The sequence below is a fragment of the Alexandromys fortis genome, unplaced genomic scaffold (genome assembly GCF_014885135.2).
Source record: "Alexandromys fortis isolate MF-2015 unplaced genomic scaffold, M_Fortis_MF-2015_v1.1 scaffold_32, whole genome shotgun sequence".
Lineage (NCBI taxonomy): Eukaryota > Metazoa > Chordata > Mammalia > Rodentia > Cricetidae > Alexandromys > Alexandromys fortis.
This window is the reverse complement of record NW_026067938.1, coordinates 10,291,421-10,307,446: the sequence shown is the minus strand read 5'-3', so window position 1 is coordinate 10,307,446 and position 16,026 is coordinate 10,291,421. Positions and strand designations below refer to the sequence as shown.

The 16,026-nt window shown below is 38.1% G+C and overlaps 1 protein-coding gene across 1 annotated transcript; it reads left to right on the top strand.

Annotated features, from left to right (window-relative positions):
• Positions 1-1,510: 1,510 nt before the first annotated feature.
• On the top strand, positions 1,511-1,949 carry LOC126504767 (DNA-directed RNA polymerase II subunit RPB4-like). Its single transcript, XM_050147258.1, has one exon. It carries the CDS (start codon positions 1,524-1,526, stop codon positions 1,947-1,949), a length of 426 nt encoding a protein of 141 aa, XP_050003215.1. The 5' UTR covers positions 1,511-1,523.
• The last annotated feature ends 14,077 nt before the right edge of the window (positions 1,950-16,026 follow it).

The following is a 16,026-nucleotide window of genomic DNA, read 5'->3' as shown; positions in this document are numbered from 1 at the left end:
TGATAGATGCTAACATGGGAAAGGGATTTGTGCTAACACGAGGCCCCAATCTTGGACAGCGAACTATAGGTAACCAAGCAGAAGTAGTTTTTCTCAGAGTTGAGCTCTCATTTGGTTATACCATGTGGTCAGCACTAAAATCCTATACAGAAAACTATCATTATACAGAATGAACAGCTTGTGTGTGTTTGCATGTACAACATATGGAGACATAGAACATTGTATATACTATATAAAATATGTATATATTGTGAGTGTATATATGTATTTAAAGAATTAGGGGCTATGTTTTTTAGAGAAAACAGGAGACAGAAATACTTAGAAGGATTTTTAGGGAAGAAAGATAATGGGGACGTGATGTAATTATAAATTCAAAGAGATTAAAAGTTATTATAAGTAATAATATGTGTATACACCTCTATACTTATCAAAAATAATTAGGGGCAATGCCAGCCAATTGTTAGTATATATTACACAGTATTTTTTCTGTAGTTGTTGAAGAAAAAGAAAATGTTTGATTGCACAGCTTTTTAAGGTTCATTTTCAACACCAACAGTTTTCAAGGGTAAGAATTAGTTTTTTTTTTTTTCTAAAAGAAAAATGTAGCTCTAAGAAGGCGCATACTTACAAACATGAAGGATAAAAGAACATCAGATAATAGAAATGAGTGGTGATTGAGCTTGCTCAAAGCAATTTCTTTTCAATTGTAAAAAAAAAAAAGAACTTTTCTGACAGAAATCAAGAAAGTTCTGTCCCACTAGCTAGCCTTCCCAGTGCTGAAGCTGTATGCATTCATTGAGGAGATCATCAATCCTCCCCAGCTTGAAAAGTGTGTGCTACAAAACAACTGGCCTGAATGGATTTTAGGCACACTCCATAGATGAAACCTCTACCTACCAACATTATCAGGCCAGAAATCCAGTGCTAGATTTTAATAGACATTAGAAGAAAACCTGTTATTATTACTAAGCTAAATGGGTGTAGAATTATTGTCTTGTCTTCCAAAAATCTTAAACTAGATTGGTGATAGATATTAGAGGAAACCATGTCACTATTTATTAATAAGCCAAATGGGTGTAGAAATATTGTCTCATCATTATATCCATATATTAATGCATCCCTTAAGTCTCATCAGAGAATATTTTATTTACAATAAATATTGATTAAGATTGAAAATCACAACTGGTCAAGGTGTAAATAAATAAGAATTGTGAAATGGTGGCCAATTAATAGAACATCTATATAATATACTCCTGTGGGACAGTGGCCTTGTACCCTGTAAAGATTTGTCATTTTTATTGGCTTAATAAAAGGCTGATTGGGCAGTACCCAGGCAGGAAATAAAGGCAGAGGCACCAGAGCAGGAGAATTCTGGGAAGAGGAAAGGCTCAGTCTGCAGTTGTCACACAAAGAGAAAGTAAGACTAGAATGCCTCACTGATAAAAGGTACCAAGCCACGTAGCTAACACAGGCAAGAATTATGGGTTAATGTAATATATAAGAGGGCGGTACATACTAAAACAATGGCGGCCGGCGGCAGTGATCCTCGGGCTGGAGACGTAGAAGAAGATGCCTCTCAACTCATCTTTCCGAAAGAGTTTGAGACAGCGGAGACACTCCTGAACTCTGAAGTTCACATGCTTCTGGAGCATCGAAAGCAGCAGAATGAGAGCGCCGAAGATGAGCAGGAGCTCTCCGAGGTTTTCATGAAAACCCTGAACTATACAGCCCGATTCAGTTGTTTCAAAAATAGAGAGACCATTGCCAGTGTTCGTAGCTTGCTTCTCCAGAAAAAGTTACATAAGTTTGAGTTGGCATGTTTAGCTAATCTTTGCCCAGAGACTGCTGAGGAGTCCAAAGCTTTGATTCCAAGTCTGGAAGGGCTTTTTGAAGATGAGGAACTGCAGCAGATTCTCGATATCAGGACCAAGCGCAGTTTCCAGTACTGATGTTCACACCCTGCTCAGACCGCCACCACATCCCAGCCTGGTCAGCCTCACACAGGAGTGCAGAAGCAGAAGACACGTGGGTCACTTTGCTTTATTGAGATATAGTGTCCCTCTGTGGTCCTCAGACTCATGATACGCCTCCTGCCTCACTCAGCCAAGTGCTGGGATTACAGGCATGAGCTTTTTGGAGAGAAAAGGCTGGCTTGGTGATGGTTTTGGTTGATGTTTCCTCAGTGACTATTGGACCATAGTTACTGTGTTTTCTTGGTGCAACCTTGTAAGGGCTGCAGTCTGGAACCTGTGAGGTAGAATGATGTGTTGACCGTCTCTTACCTTGGTGGTTTTGGAGCCCATGTTGTTCTTTGTTCTTGTCATTTCAATTTTTGATGTAAATATAGTTTGTAGTTTTTTAAACTAAAAAAAATGTAATATATAAGAGTTAATAAGAAGCCTAAGCTGATAGGCCAACCAGTTTATAATTAATGTAAGCCTCTGTGTGCTTACTGAATGATTGTGGGACCAGGTGGGACAGAAACCTCGGTCAACAATAGACCCTCCTCCCAGTGCTAAAGAATCACTGTGGAAAGAGGGGTGGCAAGACTGTTAAGAGCCAGAAGTCATGGATGACAGCAAAGAAATTGTTTTTAAGACACAGCAGGATCACTGACCCAATGAACCCACAGAGTTGGATAGAGTATGCATGAGATTTTTGCATACTCCAAGTATGAAGAGTGGATGTGTGCACAAAATCACAGCCTTAGCTGAGAAACTGTTGGCAACTGATAGCTGCTGGAGAGATTGAAAGAGAAAGGAAAGAGGAGGGAGAGATAAGAGAAAAGAAAGTGAGAGGAGGGAGGGAGGAAGAAAGAGAAGCACAGAGACTGAAGTATAGCTCCTGGTAAATCAACCACACTCCTATCTATAGAAGACCACAGTTCCAAGATTATGTGGGCAGCACAAACTGGACTTGATGGGTTTAAAAAGAAAAAAAAGTTGTGTAAATATGGAAAGGAGAATGTATCTGGTAGGAATTGGGGAAACGGGTGAATATGATAAAACACATAGTATGAAATTCTCAAGGAACTAAGAAAATAAGAGAAAAAACTATTTCCAATGCAAACCACAAATTTTGATGCTTATTATATTATCATTAATGATTAGTATTCTAACCGATTAATGGTTTGTGGAATTGTTAAGTACAAAGCATTCTGTTACAATGGGACTGTAGTTAATGTTAGTAAGGCTATTAGACTAATGATCTATATTAGTTGAGCATTTTCCACTTTTGTGAGCTAAGATCAAAGACGTTCTCCGTCATGACACTTTCCAGATTCAGTTCCATGAGCACGACCGATTATTCCAAGGCGTTCCATCTTACCAACATGTGGAATGGAAGATCTCTTCTGAGAGACAAAATGAATAGATTCTTTAAAACATTTTTACTAATTTTAATTTTGCGATTCTTTAAAATAGGTATTAAGATATTAAGTGTGCTCTCTTATTTTCAATACAATCAGCTTCCCTTCCAACTCTGATTAACTCAGATTAATCAGTACATCGCAGAGTAATTACTATATTTTATTTAATTATAGATAAGATTAAATGTGACCTTTGAAATCTCTCCATCCTTTCGGGCCACAAAAGATCATGTACGACATAGTGTAAAGGCAGCAGTGCTCTTCCTAATGTCTGCGCTTTCCTTCACATTACTCACGGTTTGCTTCTAAGAAGGTGTGATTCTCTTTATGAAGTTCTGTTGTAAGTCAGCATGCAACCACAGCAAATACAAAGCAGACACTGCCTTTTGCCCCACTTTGCTTTCAACTAACACAGTGTACTGGGAAGATCATTAAATCCTCCACTCTGTCTGTGTGTCCAGAAGGTTCTTCAGTGTTGTTCTGAAGAATGTCTTATCTACATCTTTAACTAAAAAAGTAAAATGAGTGCATCCCTTTGCTGACCACGGAGTTCACATCAGAGTTTTTATTTTCTACTCACCTCTCTCCTGAGTTCTCTTTCTTCCATCAATGGCATATGCATTATTAAAGGTATCATGTTTTTTTTTTTTTTTACCAAAACAGAATATTGCTTAGAGCGATTATAAGATTTAATTAGAAGTATACTCTGTGACCTCAGATCAGAACATGGCTATAAACAAAGAAAATTAATAAGTTTATATAAGGTGGAAAACTGATTGTAACAAACCATAATGGCTAGCTCATTTATTTTATTTTTAAAAATGGGGGAAAGACTTCTGTATTTTAACTGCTGTCCCGTGATTCCCATGGGTTGAATGAGAATGTCTGTTCCATAATTCTGAGTAAGATATATGAGTGTGCACATGAGATGAAGGGATATGAGAAGCCTCATTATTACAGTAAGCCAGTCAGAAATAGAAAGAACCAACCCTTATCAGATTAACAAGTAGCATAGGTTTATTAATTCTCTGTCTTGAATATTTCTTATATTGCACACGAATAGAAATTATTATTATCCTTTACAAACAACAATTTGGCAACAACCACATATTCTAATGTGTTTATATACCTACATGGAAATAATAATGACATCATCAGGTCCATATAGCTTTATTCTTTATAGTATAATATGCAATCACTCAAAAAATTGATCACTATATAGTTCTCAGTGGTCATAGTTTAAGTAATCATATGCAGAATAATTAACTTTGAGAAGGATAGAATCATAATTAACTGGACATAAATATGATAGTGTCAAAGAATAAAGTATTCCTTTAAAAGAAAGCATATGAATATATTTAGCTATCCAAGTATGAGGGAGATTTGGAAAGTAAAATAAAAGAATTTTTCTTTGTCTCTGGGAAATGAATTAAAATACAGATGTCAAGGAAGTGATCCAATTCTATCATGGGAAGCCTTTAAGTTATTTTAACATATGAGTGCATGATCTACTTAGGAATATTAAAAATTGTGGGGGGAGGAAAAGAGTCCCCTTGAAGTTTTGAAAAACAATATCAGGATAATAATGCAGCCCGAAGACAAGAGTCTGTGTTTTAGGGTAAACAGCACAGTGCAGCTACAAGTCTCTGTGAGAGTTAAAGGGAACAGTTTCTTTTCAAGTATTGAAAACCCACATCAAGTTGAGCAGTGTAACCCAGCAACAATGTACTGTGTTCATTTTGGCCTTGCGGATGCGGTCAAGGCTTTTTGACTGATCCCATAAATATTTGATACTTGTGCAGAAAGAAATCCTGACAAAGGCTGAATTACTTGTCACGGGCTATTTCAGGACTAACTTGTTTCTGTTAAAAATGTCAAGAGTAATAAAAGGTCTAGGTTAAGTTTCCTCCATGACATATTGTTATAAAAATACTTATTATATAATAAGAATTATTATCTTCTCTTGCTAATTTTAGTTTCCTTCACTTTGTCCCTTTGAATTTGAACCTAGAGTTTCTATCATTGTGTCTTATTTTTTCTTAAGTACGAAAACTTATTTTCTTTGTATAGAAGTATAGAGACACACATTGTTTAAACCATATGTATGTGTGTGTGTGTGTTACAATGACTTTGCCATTCCATAGGCTATCCACATCATAATACAAAACCCAGTGTCCCTTTCTTCAAATGAACAGAGTTACAAGTGTAGTCAGTTTGATTTAATTCAATCAAAATGTACAATTTATGAACTGGGCTCAATAAAAGCCTCACTCAAGAGATAGGAAGCTAAGTGAATGAATTTGAAGAACTTTCTGCTGTGACTCATTGGGATTTTCATTAGTTGGTTTCCCTGCCTCTGGGAAACATTCTGATCCAAAATGGATCGAGTCAAGTGCACTTAAGATTTGGCTGTAAGTCTCTTGAAATGACTGCTTTTGAATTCTCAAGGACCATATGAGTAAGAAAGACCAACATTTTATAACTGGATTATACAGTTCCTATGGGAAACAGATGATCTTGAAACCATAATCAATAGACATGATTTTAATTGAAATTTATTGGCATTCCAAAAGCAGATAAAATAAAACAATTAAACACAGAGACTAAAGATCTGACATCCCATAAATTGTATTTCCTGGCAGCTTTGCGTACCAAATTTTTAAATATGGTTGATTATGGTCGATTATTTTTAGAGATTTGTACTACATGATAAAGATTATGTATTTAATTTTATTTATTTATTGTTGTTCTAATCTTGATATGCTTTCTGCAGGAAAAATGGAAGAAAGAAATGAAAAAAAATTCAATCAAGTCTGGAACATGATTCAGTCGGTAAAGATGTTGACTCATGAAGTATGACATCATGAGTTGCTTCCTGGAGCACACATAAATGAAGGAGAGAAAAGATCTCTCTAGGTCCTGCAATCTCAACACACAAGCTGCAGCGTACCCCAACACCACCACCACCACACACACAATAAATAACATTTATCAATAAGGTAAGTTTTCAATGGAAAAAATTATTTTTTCAGATTTCATAGGAGAGATACTAAGGTATTAGGAAATTTTGCTGTCTGTCAGTTTTGTCAGCTTGGCACAAGATGCAGTCAGCTGGAAAGAACGTCCTTTGAGAAAATGCCTCCATGAGACTGACCCTGAGACAAGGCTATGTGGCAAATTCTTGATTAATGATTAATTTAAGAGGGACCAACCCACTGTGGGAGGTGCCACCCTGGGGTGGGTAGTCTTAGGAAGTATAAGAAAGCAGATTGAGCAAGCCAATAGGCAGAAGTCCTTTATGGACTTTGCTTCAGTCTCTGCCTTGAGTTCCTGCCTTGAGCTCTTGCTCTGTTTTCCCCTCATGACCAACTATGACTAGAAGATTAAATAAATATTTTCCTCCCCAAGTTGTTTTGACTGATAATGTTTAATCACAGGGGAAAAAAATCTATGACAGAAATCTATGATAAATTTTAATACACAGTTTAACTGATATATTTAAAAAGTTTCTAGTATAAAACTTCAGCATTGAAAGTGCTAATAACAGATGAATACTGCAAATAAAACAGTTTAAATGATATCTTGCTATCTTTACCTATGGCAAAGGATGGAAACAAAATTTAGAGGGAGGCCTGTTTTTAATTTGATTTTATCATCTAAAATATATAAAGAGCTAAAAATAACCCAAAATCTCAACATCAAGAAAACAAGCAACCCAATTATTTATTAAAAACATGGGGCAGGGTGAAACACACCTGTCATCTCAGGTCTCAAGAAAACTGAGGCAAGGAGTTCACATCCCGAGCTGTATAGTAAGACCTTTACACACATGCATATGCACACACACACACACATACAGCACATAATTGTTGGAGTACAATTTTTTACTTGGGGAAGAGGACGATGTGTGAGTCTCTCACAGTGCGTTATGAATTGTTCTCAGTTCTTTTGTTTATACAAATGAGTCATTGATGAAGCATATATGCACCATTTAGCAAGTCAGTTCTCCCAACTGTAAATGGCCTCTTTGCAGACAGTTGGCCAGAAGGTCAGCAACAATTCTACTTTCTTTTTCCTCAGTGTGCCAGGATGCCCTTTATCTCCAAGAATCCACCCGACCAATAAGATTCTGTGTGCTAGAAAGGAGAAAAAGGTCTAGGAGAAAATATCATTAATGACGCTTCTAGACTTATTATTAGACAAAAATATTTAATCTCTGTTTCATAGCTGTGAATACAAGACAAGTTAGTTGGCAAGTTCCTATTCATTACACCATTTTCAGGTCACTGGTCTGTATAACTGCACTTTACTTCTGCATGTCTTTAAACCAGAGTTTCCTGTTTCTTTCAAATTACAGCTAACATGCCTTCATCAGTTTTCATAGCTGCTTCTTGATAAGATTTAGTTTACAAAAACAATGCAGGATATGTCAGATGAAATTAAAAGATCTTGTAGCCTAGGGAACACTTTCACTGACTGTATTAGTTTTATATACAGGGATATAGAAGTCACTAGAGTAAAAACTTTTCTTGTAATATTTTATATCAAAAAAAGAACATCTTACATAATATTATAGGAACATGAAAATGACAAAAATACAGATTCACGAAATAGAAAATTCACCTCCTACCAAAAGTTTGAGAGAATATTTAAGTACAACCATATTTATTATTGTCATTATATGAACCAGCCTTAAATAGGAAAGAAAGTCATATTTCTGTGAGAAAACTTGAAGGTAGTCTCAACTATAAGGAATGTACATGGAATTACCTACCTTAGAATTATTAGTGATTACTAGTGATTATTCCATGTTCGTTAAAATTTCAAATATACACTTGTGATATAATATCCCCACTCCTTGGATTGTGTCACATAGAAAAATCCTGGCTTTAAAGTCTTGCATGTCAAAAGGCTCTAGGCAGCTACCTTGTCATGTTAAAACCCTGACAATAGTGAAGCATCATGATGTGATAATCTTAGCTGCTCTTGCAGCTGAGTCAAAAGCATCTTGGATTCAAGACCATCCCCAGGGGAAAAGAACCCCAAAGTAGGACACGTGTCATTTATAGAAAAATTTTTATTACTGACGTACATTATGAATTTATATCCGCAAAAAAACATGGGTGGTTGAAGATATAACTGTTGGTCAATCAAGGGTTTTCTGTAGTGTATTTTCAAGTAAGAGGGAAAAGCAGAAGCATCTAAAATTTACGAACACTTCTTTAAAAAGGAAAGAACAGTGTTAAGTTTGCGATTATGAGTGTTTCTAGTTTGCATGTTACTGTGTCAGAGTAGAGAGCCATCTAAGGAAAATCTCTGCTGCTTGATCATGTACTCTTCAACTTTCAATGGGCTGTATCCGGTCTGGCCACAGCATATTGAAAATACAGAAGTGGGAAATGCATTCAATCTCCATGCAAAACCAAACATCATGGCGTAGTATGAGAAAAGCGTCCCGCCGCCCAGTTTGCTTAACCCCCGAAATAATCACAAAGAAATTGTATTAATTTAATTACTGCCTGGCCCATTATCTCTAGCCTCTTATTGGCCAACTCTCACATATAAGTTTAGCCCATTTTCATTAATGTGTATCACACCAGACTTACTGGTGTGAGTCTGACCAGCGTCTCGGGCAGGAGAATCATGGCATCTGCCACACTTTCCTTCTTCCCAGCATTCTGTTCTGTCTACTCTGCCCACCTAAGGGCTGTCCTTCAAAAGGCCAAGGCAGTTTTCTTTATTCAACCAATGAAAGCAACACATAGAAAGAAGACCCTCCTACACCATTATGGGTCTACCATAAACTAAACCATAGGGAGGCAGTTGCTGCCTACTTGATCAAGTGGCTGACTGAAGTTGTGGTTCAAGGGCACAGACTCTGCAAGTGTACCATCATCCCCATTTGCTCACTGAAATAATTAAACAGAGCTAATGTCACCTTTTGGGTTTATAGTTTAAGGTTCATCTTGGCAAGGAAGGTATAATATTAGGCATCTGCTGTCCATAGCAGGAGAATAAAGTGACTTGCCCATGTCTCAGTGACTTAGGATGCGGAGGCTAGAATCAAAGATTAAGCTATGATCACAAAATCCTGCCCCTACATTCTATCTCTGTGAATTAGGTAAATGCCATGTTCCAAGAATTTCCAAAGTTCTCAAACACATGCACCTGTAGGGAGACATATCACCTTCAAACCATGACAAAATGTATCCTCAGGACAAGGCTAAGAGAAGGAAGAATTGGAAGCACCCATCTTCCAGCCACACCCTACTCTCTGGGGAATAACACATGCTCAGCAAACCAGAAGTTATCAGGACCCTGTCCTTTGAGGTTTTATGAAGATTTCAGTACTTATTAAATATGTTGTTGGTCAGCAACCAATAGCCTCTTTTCCTTCCCTTGAAATTAAGAGAATTGACTTGAATGCTTCAGCCTTCTACTGTGTGTGAGTCTCCCAAGTAAGAAGCCCCTTCTGAAGTTCACTAGTTATCTGTCATCTCACTATCTTACAGAAGCTGGATTCACTACTATGTCAATAATTCTCAAACTGTGGGTTGCAACCCACTTGTAGTTCAAGCAACCCTTTCACAGGGGTCTCATATCAGATATCTACATTACAATTCATAGCAGTAGCAAAATTACAGTTATGAAGTAGAAAGAAAATAATTTTAGGGTTGGGGGTCACCACAATATTCAGAACTGTAATAAATGATCCCAGCTTTAGGAAAGATAAGAACCACTGTACTATGGTGATCCCATGAACATTTTAATGTGTGCTGGGAACCAGAGGCAGAGACCAAATACATATTTCCTATTACTCCTGTTCTGTTTTAGAGAATAATGGCCATTGTGGGGAATAATAGCTCAGCTCTTAGGTAACTTGGAAAGAAACCAATGGCAGTACTTAGAGGTAAGTAAATGTAATAGGAATTGGCAAAAAAAAAATAATAATTACAAACCACTCCTGGGAAGATCTCCCTTGGCCCATTTTCTTGGTAGAAAACATTAACGTGCATCAGATGAAGTGCAAGTGGATAGTGTTGGATGATAATAAGCAGGCTCAAGAGCTCAGTCACTGTGACTTTTTTTCTGGGGGGAAAGACTGGACAATTTGAGAATTTCCAGATCCCGAGAATGAACTGAACAAAGACCAGAGGGTAACTTAGGAGGGTGAAAGGCAAGAAGCAAGAGCATATTCAGGTGGAAGAGTAATTTTCTACTTGTTTAGCATTTTCTGTACTTTTCAAGAGCATGGATTGGTGAAGTACAGTTACAATTTCTAATACTTCTGGAGTTAGAGTGAGGTAATTCTGGGATGTGCTTTTGGCTCACTAACGGGAAGTAAAGGAAAAGTCTTCCTCACCCCATAGGAACACAGGAATGGACAGGATGAGTTTCCTTCCTCTCTAGGGAAGTTTCATCTCAAGCAAAGCTATGTCCCCACAGTTTCCTTTCTCTTGGGAAATTGAAGAGAAAGAAATTCAGATTAGCAGCCTGATCCCTGCACAGATTGCCGCACACTGTGCTGGCACCCAGTTCGCGAGCTTCGGGCAAGGGAGCTGGAGGAAAAAAACAAAAACAAAAACCAAAAAAAAAAAAAAAAACACAGACACACACAGACAGAGAGACAGCGACACGGGTCATCCTTGAATTCCCCAAGAATGCTCTTTTTATTGTGTTCAGGGGCAGATTATATAGAGATAGCCACACCCCAGCCAAACCCACCAGAAACCACTCTCCTGCCATCAGGAACTCCTGAAGGTCTCGTGCTCAGAGCAGCTTTAGGCACTAAGATCAGGGGAAAACAAATTGTTTACAAGAAATTCAGGATCTGGGGTCTCACTGCTCCCAACACAAAACTTAGACTATCCCTAATGCAACAGTAGAGAATCTTTCCTGTGAGAAAGGAAGCCCGTGGAGATTACCTAGCTCTTGTAGATATCAGAGGAAAAAATTTCCCTGACAGGCTACCCAAGGCTATGCAGAGACCTCATGAAAAATATCATACCCTGAAACATTTGATGATACTTAGTGCTATTTAGCATTATTACATATTATACATTAGGAGCCTCATGCAGATTTAAGATAGGATAAAGAGATATTAAATTCCATAAAATAATCAAGTAGTTATATTATAGACAAATAAAAGGAAAAGGTTGATGTATGACTTGTTGGCAGGGTATCTGGGTATTATGTTCCTACAGTAGCCCACTTGTATCATAGGTTTGGGCAGCAGTTTACATGCCCCATGAGTGGTTTCTATTAGTGATGGAAAGATGCTTACGTGCTAATACAGGACTATTTCACATACGAGGACACTCTAGACAAGTGGAAAGTGACTGAGGCAGAATGACTTGATGGCAGCTTCAGACTCTGCTGAGTCTAGAATAGGTATGAGCGCAGCTCAAGGTGAAACAAGACTGCTTGTTACATCCATCACCACGTGCTGCCTAACTGCTGTGATATACATGACACACACACTCTTAAGTTAAAACGCATGAAACTAAAATGTGCCCCACAAATAACTCACTTATTTCACACATAGTTGCTTCTAAAAAGGAAGAGATATAAAACTATAACCAAGAAGTAATAATCCATTATTCAAACTTACACTTGGAAATTTAGAAATAGAGAGGGATTCCCTCCAGAGTTAATGCATAGCACATTTTAAAATCCATTAGGATTATTGTCTAGTCCTCATCCGTTGCCTTATAGGCCACATTCATTTTCAAACAGGGTGCACAAAGAAATTCTGAGGAGCCCTTCAAATTCAGGTTTCATAATTTGGTTCTGTCTTGTGAATCAGAAGGTCTATGATTGCAGCCTGGATGTTGCTAAGGTTTTTGCCTACTCCTCTGTAGCATGCGGGGCTGTAAGCTCTTTAACACCGCACTGATCTATGGTGTGCCTTTAGAAACCAATGATACCACAATACCATACCACAGGGGCTAGTACAGGATCATTTCGGTGCCAGCCCGATTGATTTCCCAAACCTGACTTATAGTAGCTTCTAGTTCATACAGGCAAGAAGTAACTTAAGGGGAAAAGGACTTAATTTGGCTCATAGCTTGAGAAGATGTAGTCTGTCATTGCAGCAAAGGTAGAACAGTATGTGACTCTGTGGTGGCAGGAGCATGTGGCAGCGTTTTGCCCACATCTCAGTAGATGAGAGAGCAGAGAAAAGGGGATACAAACCCAGCTGGCTTTTAGCTTTTTCTCCTTTGATTCAGTCTAAGCCTCAGTGCACTGTGTCATTCCCCTTCAATTCTTTCTGGAAAAACCCCCACAGACATACCCAAAAGCATGTCACTGATGTCCCCAACCACTCCTTTATCCAACCACATTGACAGTCACATTTAAGCATTATAGACTTGATTTTTTTTTATCCACAGGCATGATCCTATCTTTTTCTACTGTCTTGTCATAGCATGTAGTACCAATTAGACATGCCTCTAACACTGAAACACTGCCTCTAACTCCTGCTCAAGTCTCTAATTCTGTTTAAATACCTTTTCCAGAAGTCTTAGGTATCAGCTTTTTCATCATCGTAATATACATTAAAAGCCCTGAGCTGTTGTGTGCATAATAACAAATCTATAACCTAACAGAAGCATGGAAAAATAGTAAGTTTGACACTCGGGAAGTATGAAGTTAAAAATAGATATTATCTGAAAGTGTTGTTATTATTTACTTTTGAAAAAACCAGGAAAATTTATAGAAGTTGGAGTAAGCCAGAGGAAAATGTCTTCTCTGTTACTGGCTCTCCCCACCAAGACTGGTTTCAGGTAATGCATTTTTCTTAAGACACAGGAAACAGAGATTCTAAACTAAATCTCATCTGTTCTAATCTGTGTTAATGAACTTAGCCTTTGGAAAATCAAACCCCAGTTGTGAGCAGGGCCTTTGCATGAATACATACCTGCCAGGCTCTGGATCGTACTAGAAACAGTTTCATAGCACTAAACTTGAAATTTTAGAGGAGATAAAGTCCATTTATCAACTGTTTCCTTGTTTATTTTAATGTTTTTTTTAAATGTATAAAGTTCAAACTAATGAAAAAGCTATGCTAAGTTCTAGTGAAAAAAATATAACATTTTATAGGACTTTTTATTTCAAGGCAGCTGAGATCCTATCTCAGTAGAAAATTATTTTTGGTTTTTAATAGTGGAGTAAAGTGTTCTTTTTGACCTTATTAAAACTGTGATCCAGAATATGCTTCATAGAGCACTCAGGAAACAGAAATAATAAAGCCTGAACATATAAAATAACCTTTCTGAACTTTTCTTTGCAGCAATATGAGTATGAATACTTTTATTTTGCTATAATGAATCTTGCGCGTGCTTAGACATCATTGCGGTGACTTGAAATAACTCTTGCTGCATTATCTATTGCTATGTAACAAAGCATTCAAAACAACACCTTGTTGCTGCTGTTTTTGTTTAATTTCTATTGATTCTGTGAGTCAACTTAAAAGAGCTGCAGGTATAGCCTGAACTCAATTCTTCATCTGAGACAGCAGGCAGTATGACGGAAGGAGAAGGGTCTCAGACTACCCTCTTACTTTTAAGCCTTCTTTTGGCTACTGGGATGACTGAAAAAGTTGGCCCTCTATTTAAACATGGCCTCTTATTTTAGGCTTCTCTACAAGCTGCCGGAATCATTGCAAGTAAATTAAATAAAAAATGTATAAGTCTTCCTGGTTCTAGTATTTATAAGTCATGAAATATACACACAACTTATCAAAGCAAGTTACAGATCAACCCAAGTTCAAGGAATAAGGTGACTTTGCCTACTTTTGGATGACCTGAGGAGGATTTGGGTCACACTCAAAGCAGTCAGGTACCCCAAATACATTGCCCTGTGAGAACATGCGTGGCAACATGCGAGGCAGAGTTGTGCACACAAAAGGACAGAGAATGTAGAGAATAAACCTAATGCATCACCAAATTGGCTGTTTTATGCCCTGATTTCAATTATTTAACACTAAAGGTTTTTCTTCAAGTTTAAAGTAGTACTTACCACAAGAATGACCGTGATAATTAGATAACAGGACAAGGCCACATACACAAGCAAATCGTATAATGTGTTAGGTACTCAATGATAGTGACCTAATACATAAATAGTAATGAAATCAATTTTATTGTCCTACTTGGCTTTTTACAACATCTTAAGAAAAAAAATAAGCAGGGTTTTTGAGATGTTATGTAACTTCTCAGATTTAAAAAAGTTATTGGGTCTCTGTCTCTGTCTCCTTTCATCGCCTGATGAAGGTTAATATTCAGGAGGATGCCTATATGATTTTCTTTGGGTTCTCCTTCTTATTTAGCTTCTCTAGGAACTCGAATTATAGGTTCAATGTCCTTTATTTATGGCTAGAAACCAAATATGAGTGAGAGGAGACAGAGACAGAGACCCACATTGGAGCACCCACATTGGAGCACGGGACTGAAATCTCAAGGTCCAAATCAGAAGCAGAAGGAGAGAGAGCACAAGCAAGGAACTCAGGACCGCGAGGGCTGCACCCATACACTGAGACAATGGGGATGTTCTATCGGGAACTCACCAAGGCCAGCTGGCCTGGGTCTGAAAAAGCCTGGGTCAAAACCGGTCTCGCTGAACATAGTGGAGAAGGAGGACTACTGAGACCTCAAGAACAATGGCAACGGGTTTTTGAGTCTACTGGACCTATTGGTTTCGTGGGAGCCTAGGCAGTTTCATGGATGCTCACCTTACTAGACCTGGATGGAGGTGGGTGGTCCTTGGACTTCCCACAGGGCAGAGGACCCTGATTGCTTTTTGGGCTGACGAGGGAGGGGGACTTGATTGGGGGAGGGGGAGGGAAAGGGGAGGCGGCGGTGGGGAAGAGACAGAAATCTTTAATAAATAAATAAATAAATTTTAAAAAAAGAGCATTTGGATTTCGCCCTTCTCTATCAAAGCTCAGAATAAAGGCCCAGCCTGGGCACAGCCCAACTTGATTGAAGTTCAGAAGACCAGCCGCAGATGCCTCATATTGATGCTGCCGGGACCTGTAGTTGTCAATGTAACTAAGACAGGTCTCACTCACTGGCTGACACTCAGTTACAAGAGCAATGAGACTTTCGCAGAAACCAAATAAAAGTGTTATTGATATAAACGGAGCAGCACTGCAAACTAATCACTTCTGTCCCTTTAAATTATGGCTGGCAGGGAGTAGAACCAGCCAGGCAATCTCGTTCAAACAGCCTATCGGCATCACTTCACAGCCATAAGCATCAGTGTCTCTTTGACCCCTGCCCTCCTTTGGTGGGACCATTTCTCTAGGGGCATTTCAAAGCTTTTGATTTTGATCTATGTCATTGCTCTGAAATATTATAAGATTCACAGTGGATGCTGGATTTCTTGCTGGTAAACTAATTTGTTTTCAAGTACAGTCTGTGAGTTTTCTCAAAACCAATAGTGTATATAATTGACCAGAGAGCAAATATAAATGTAGTTTCTTCCTACTACAAGTTTTGTCTTTGTCTGGTACTCAATCATGGCACTGAGCTGCCCCCTTCTCCTCTGATTTCCATTCTATTCATTTTCCCTTCTTAGTCCCCAAATTTCTTCCATTTTTCATTATACTTTACTGGATTGATTCTCACTAGGAATTCTGCTAGCAAGGTATAGCTTAATTA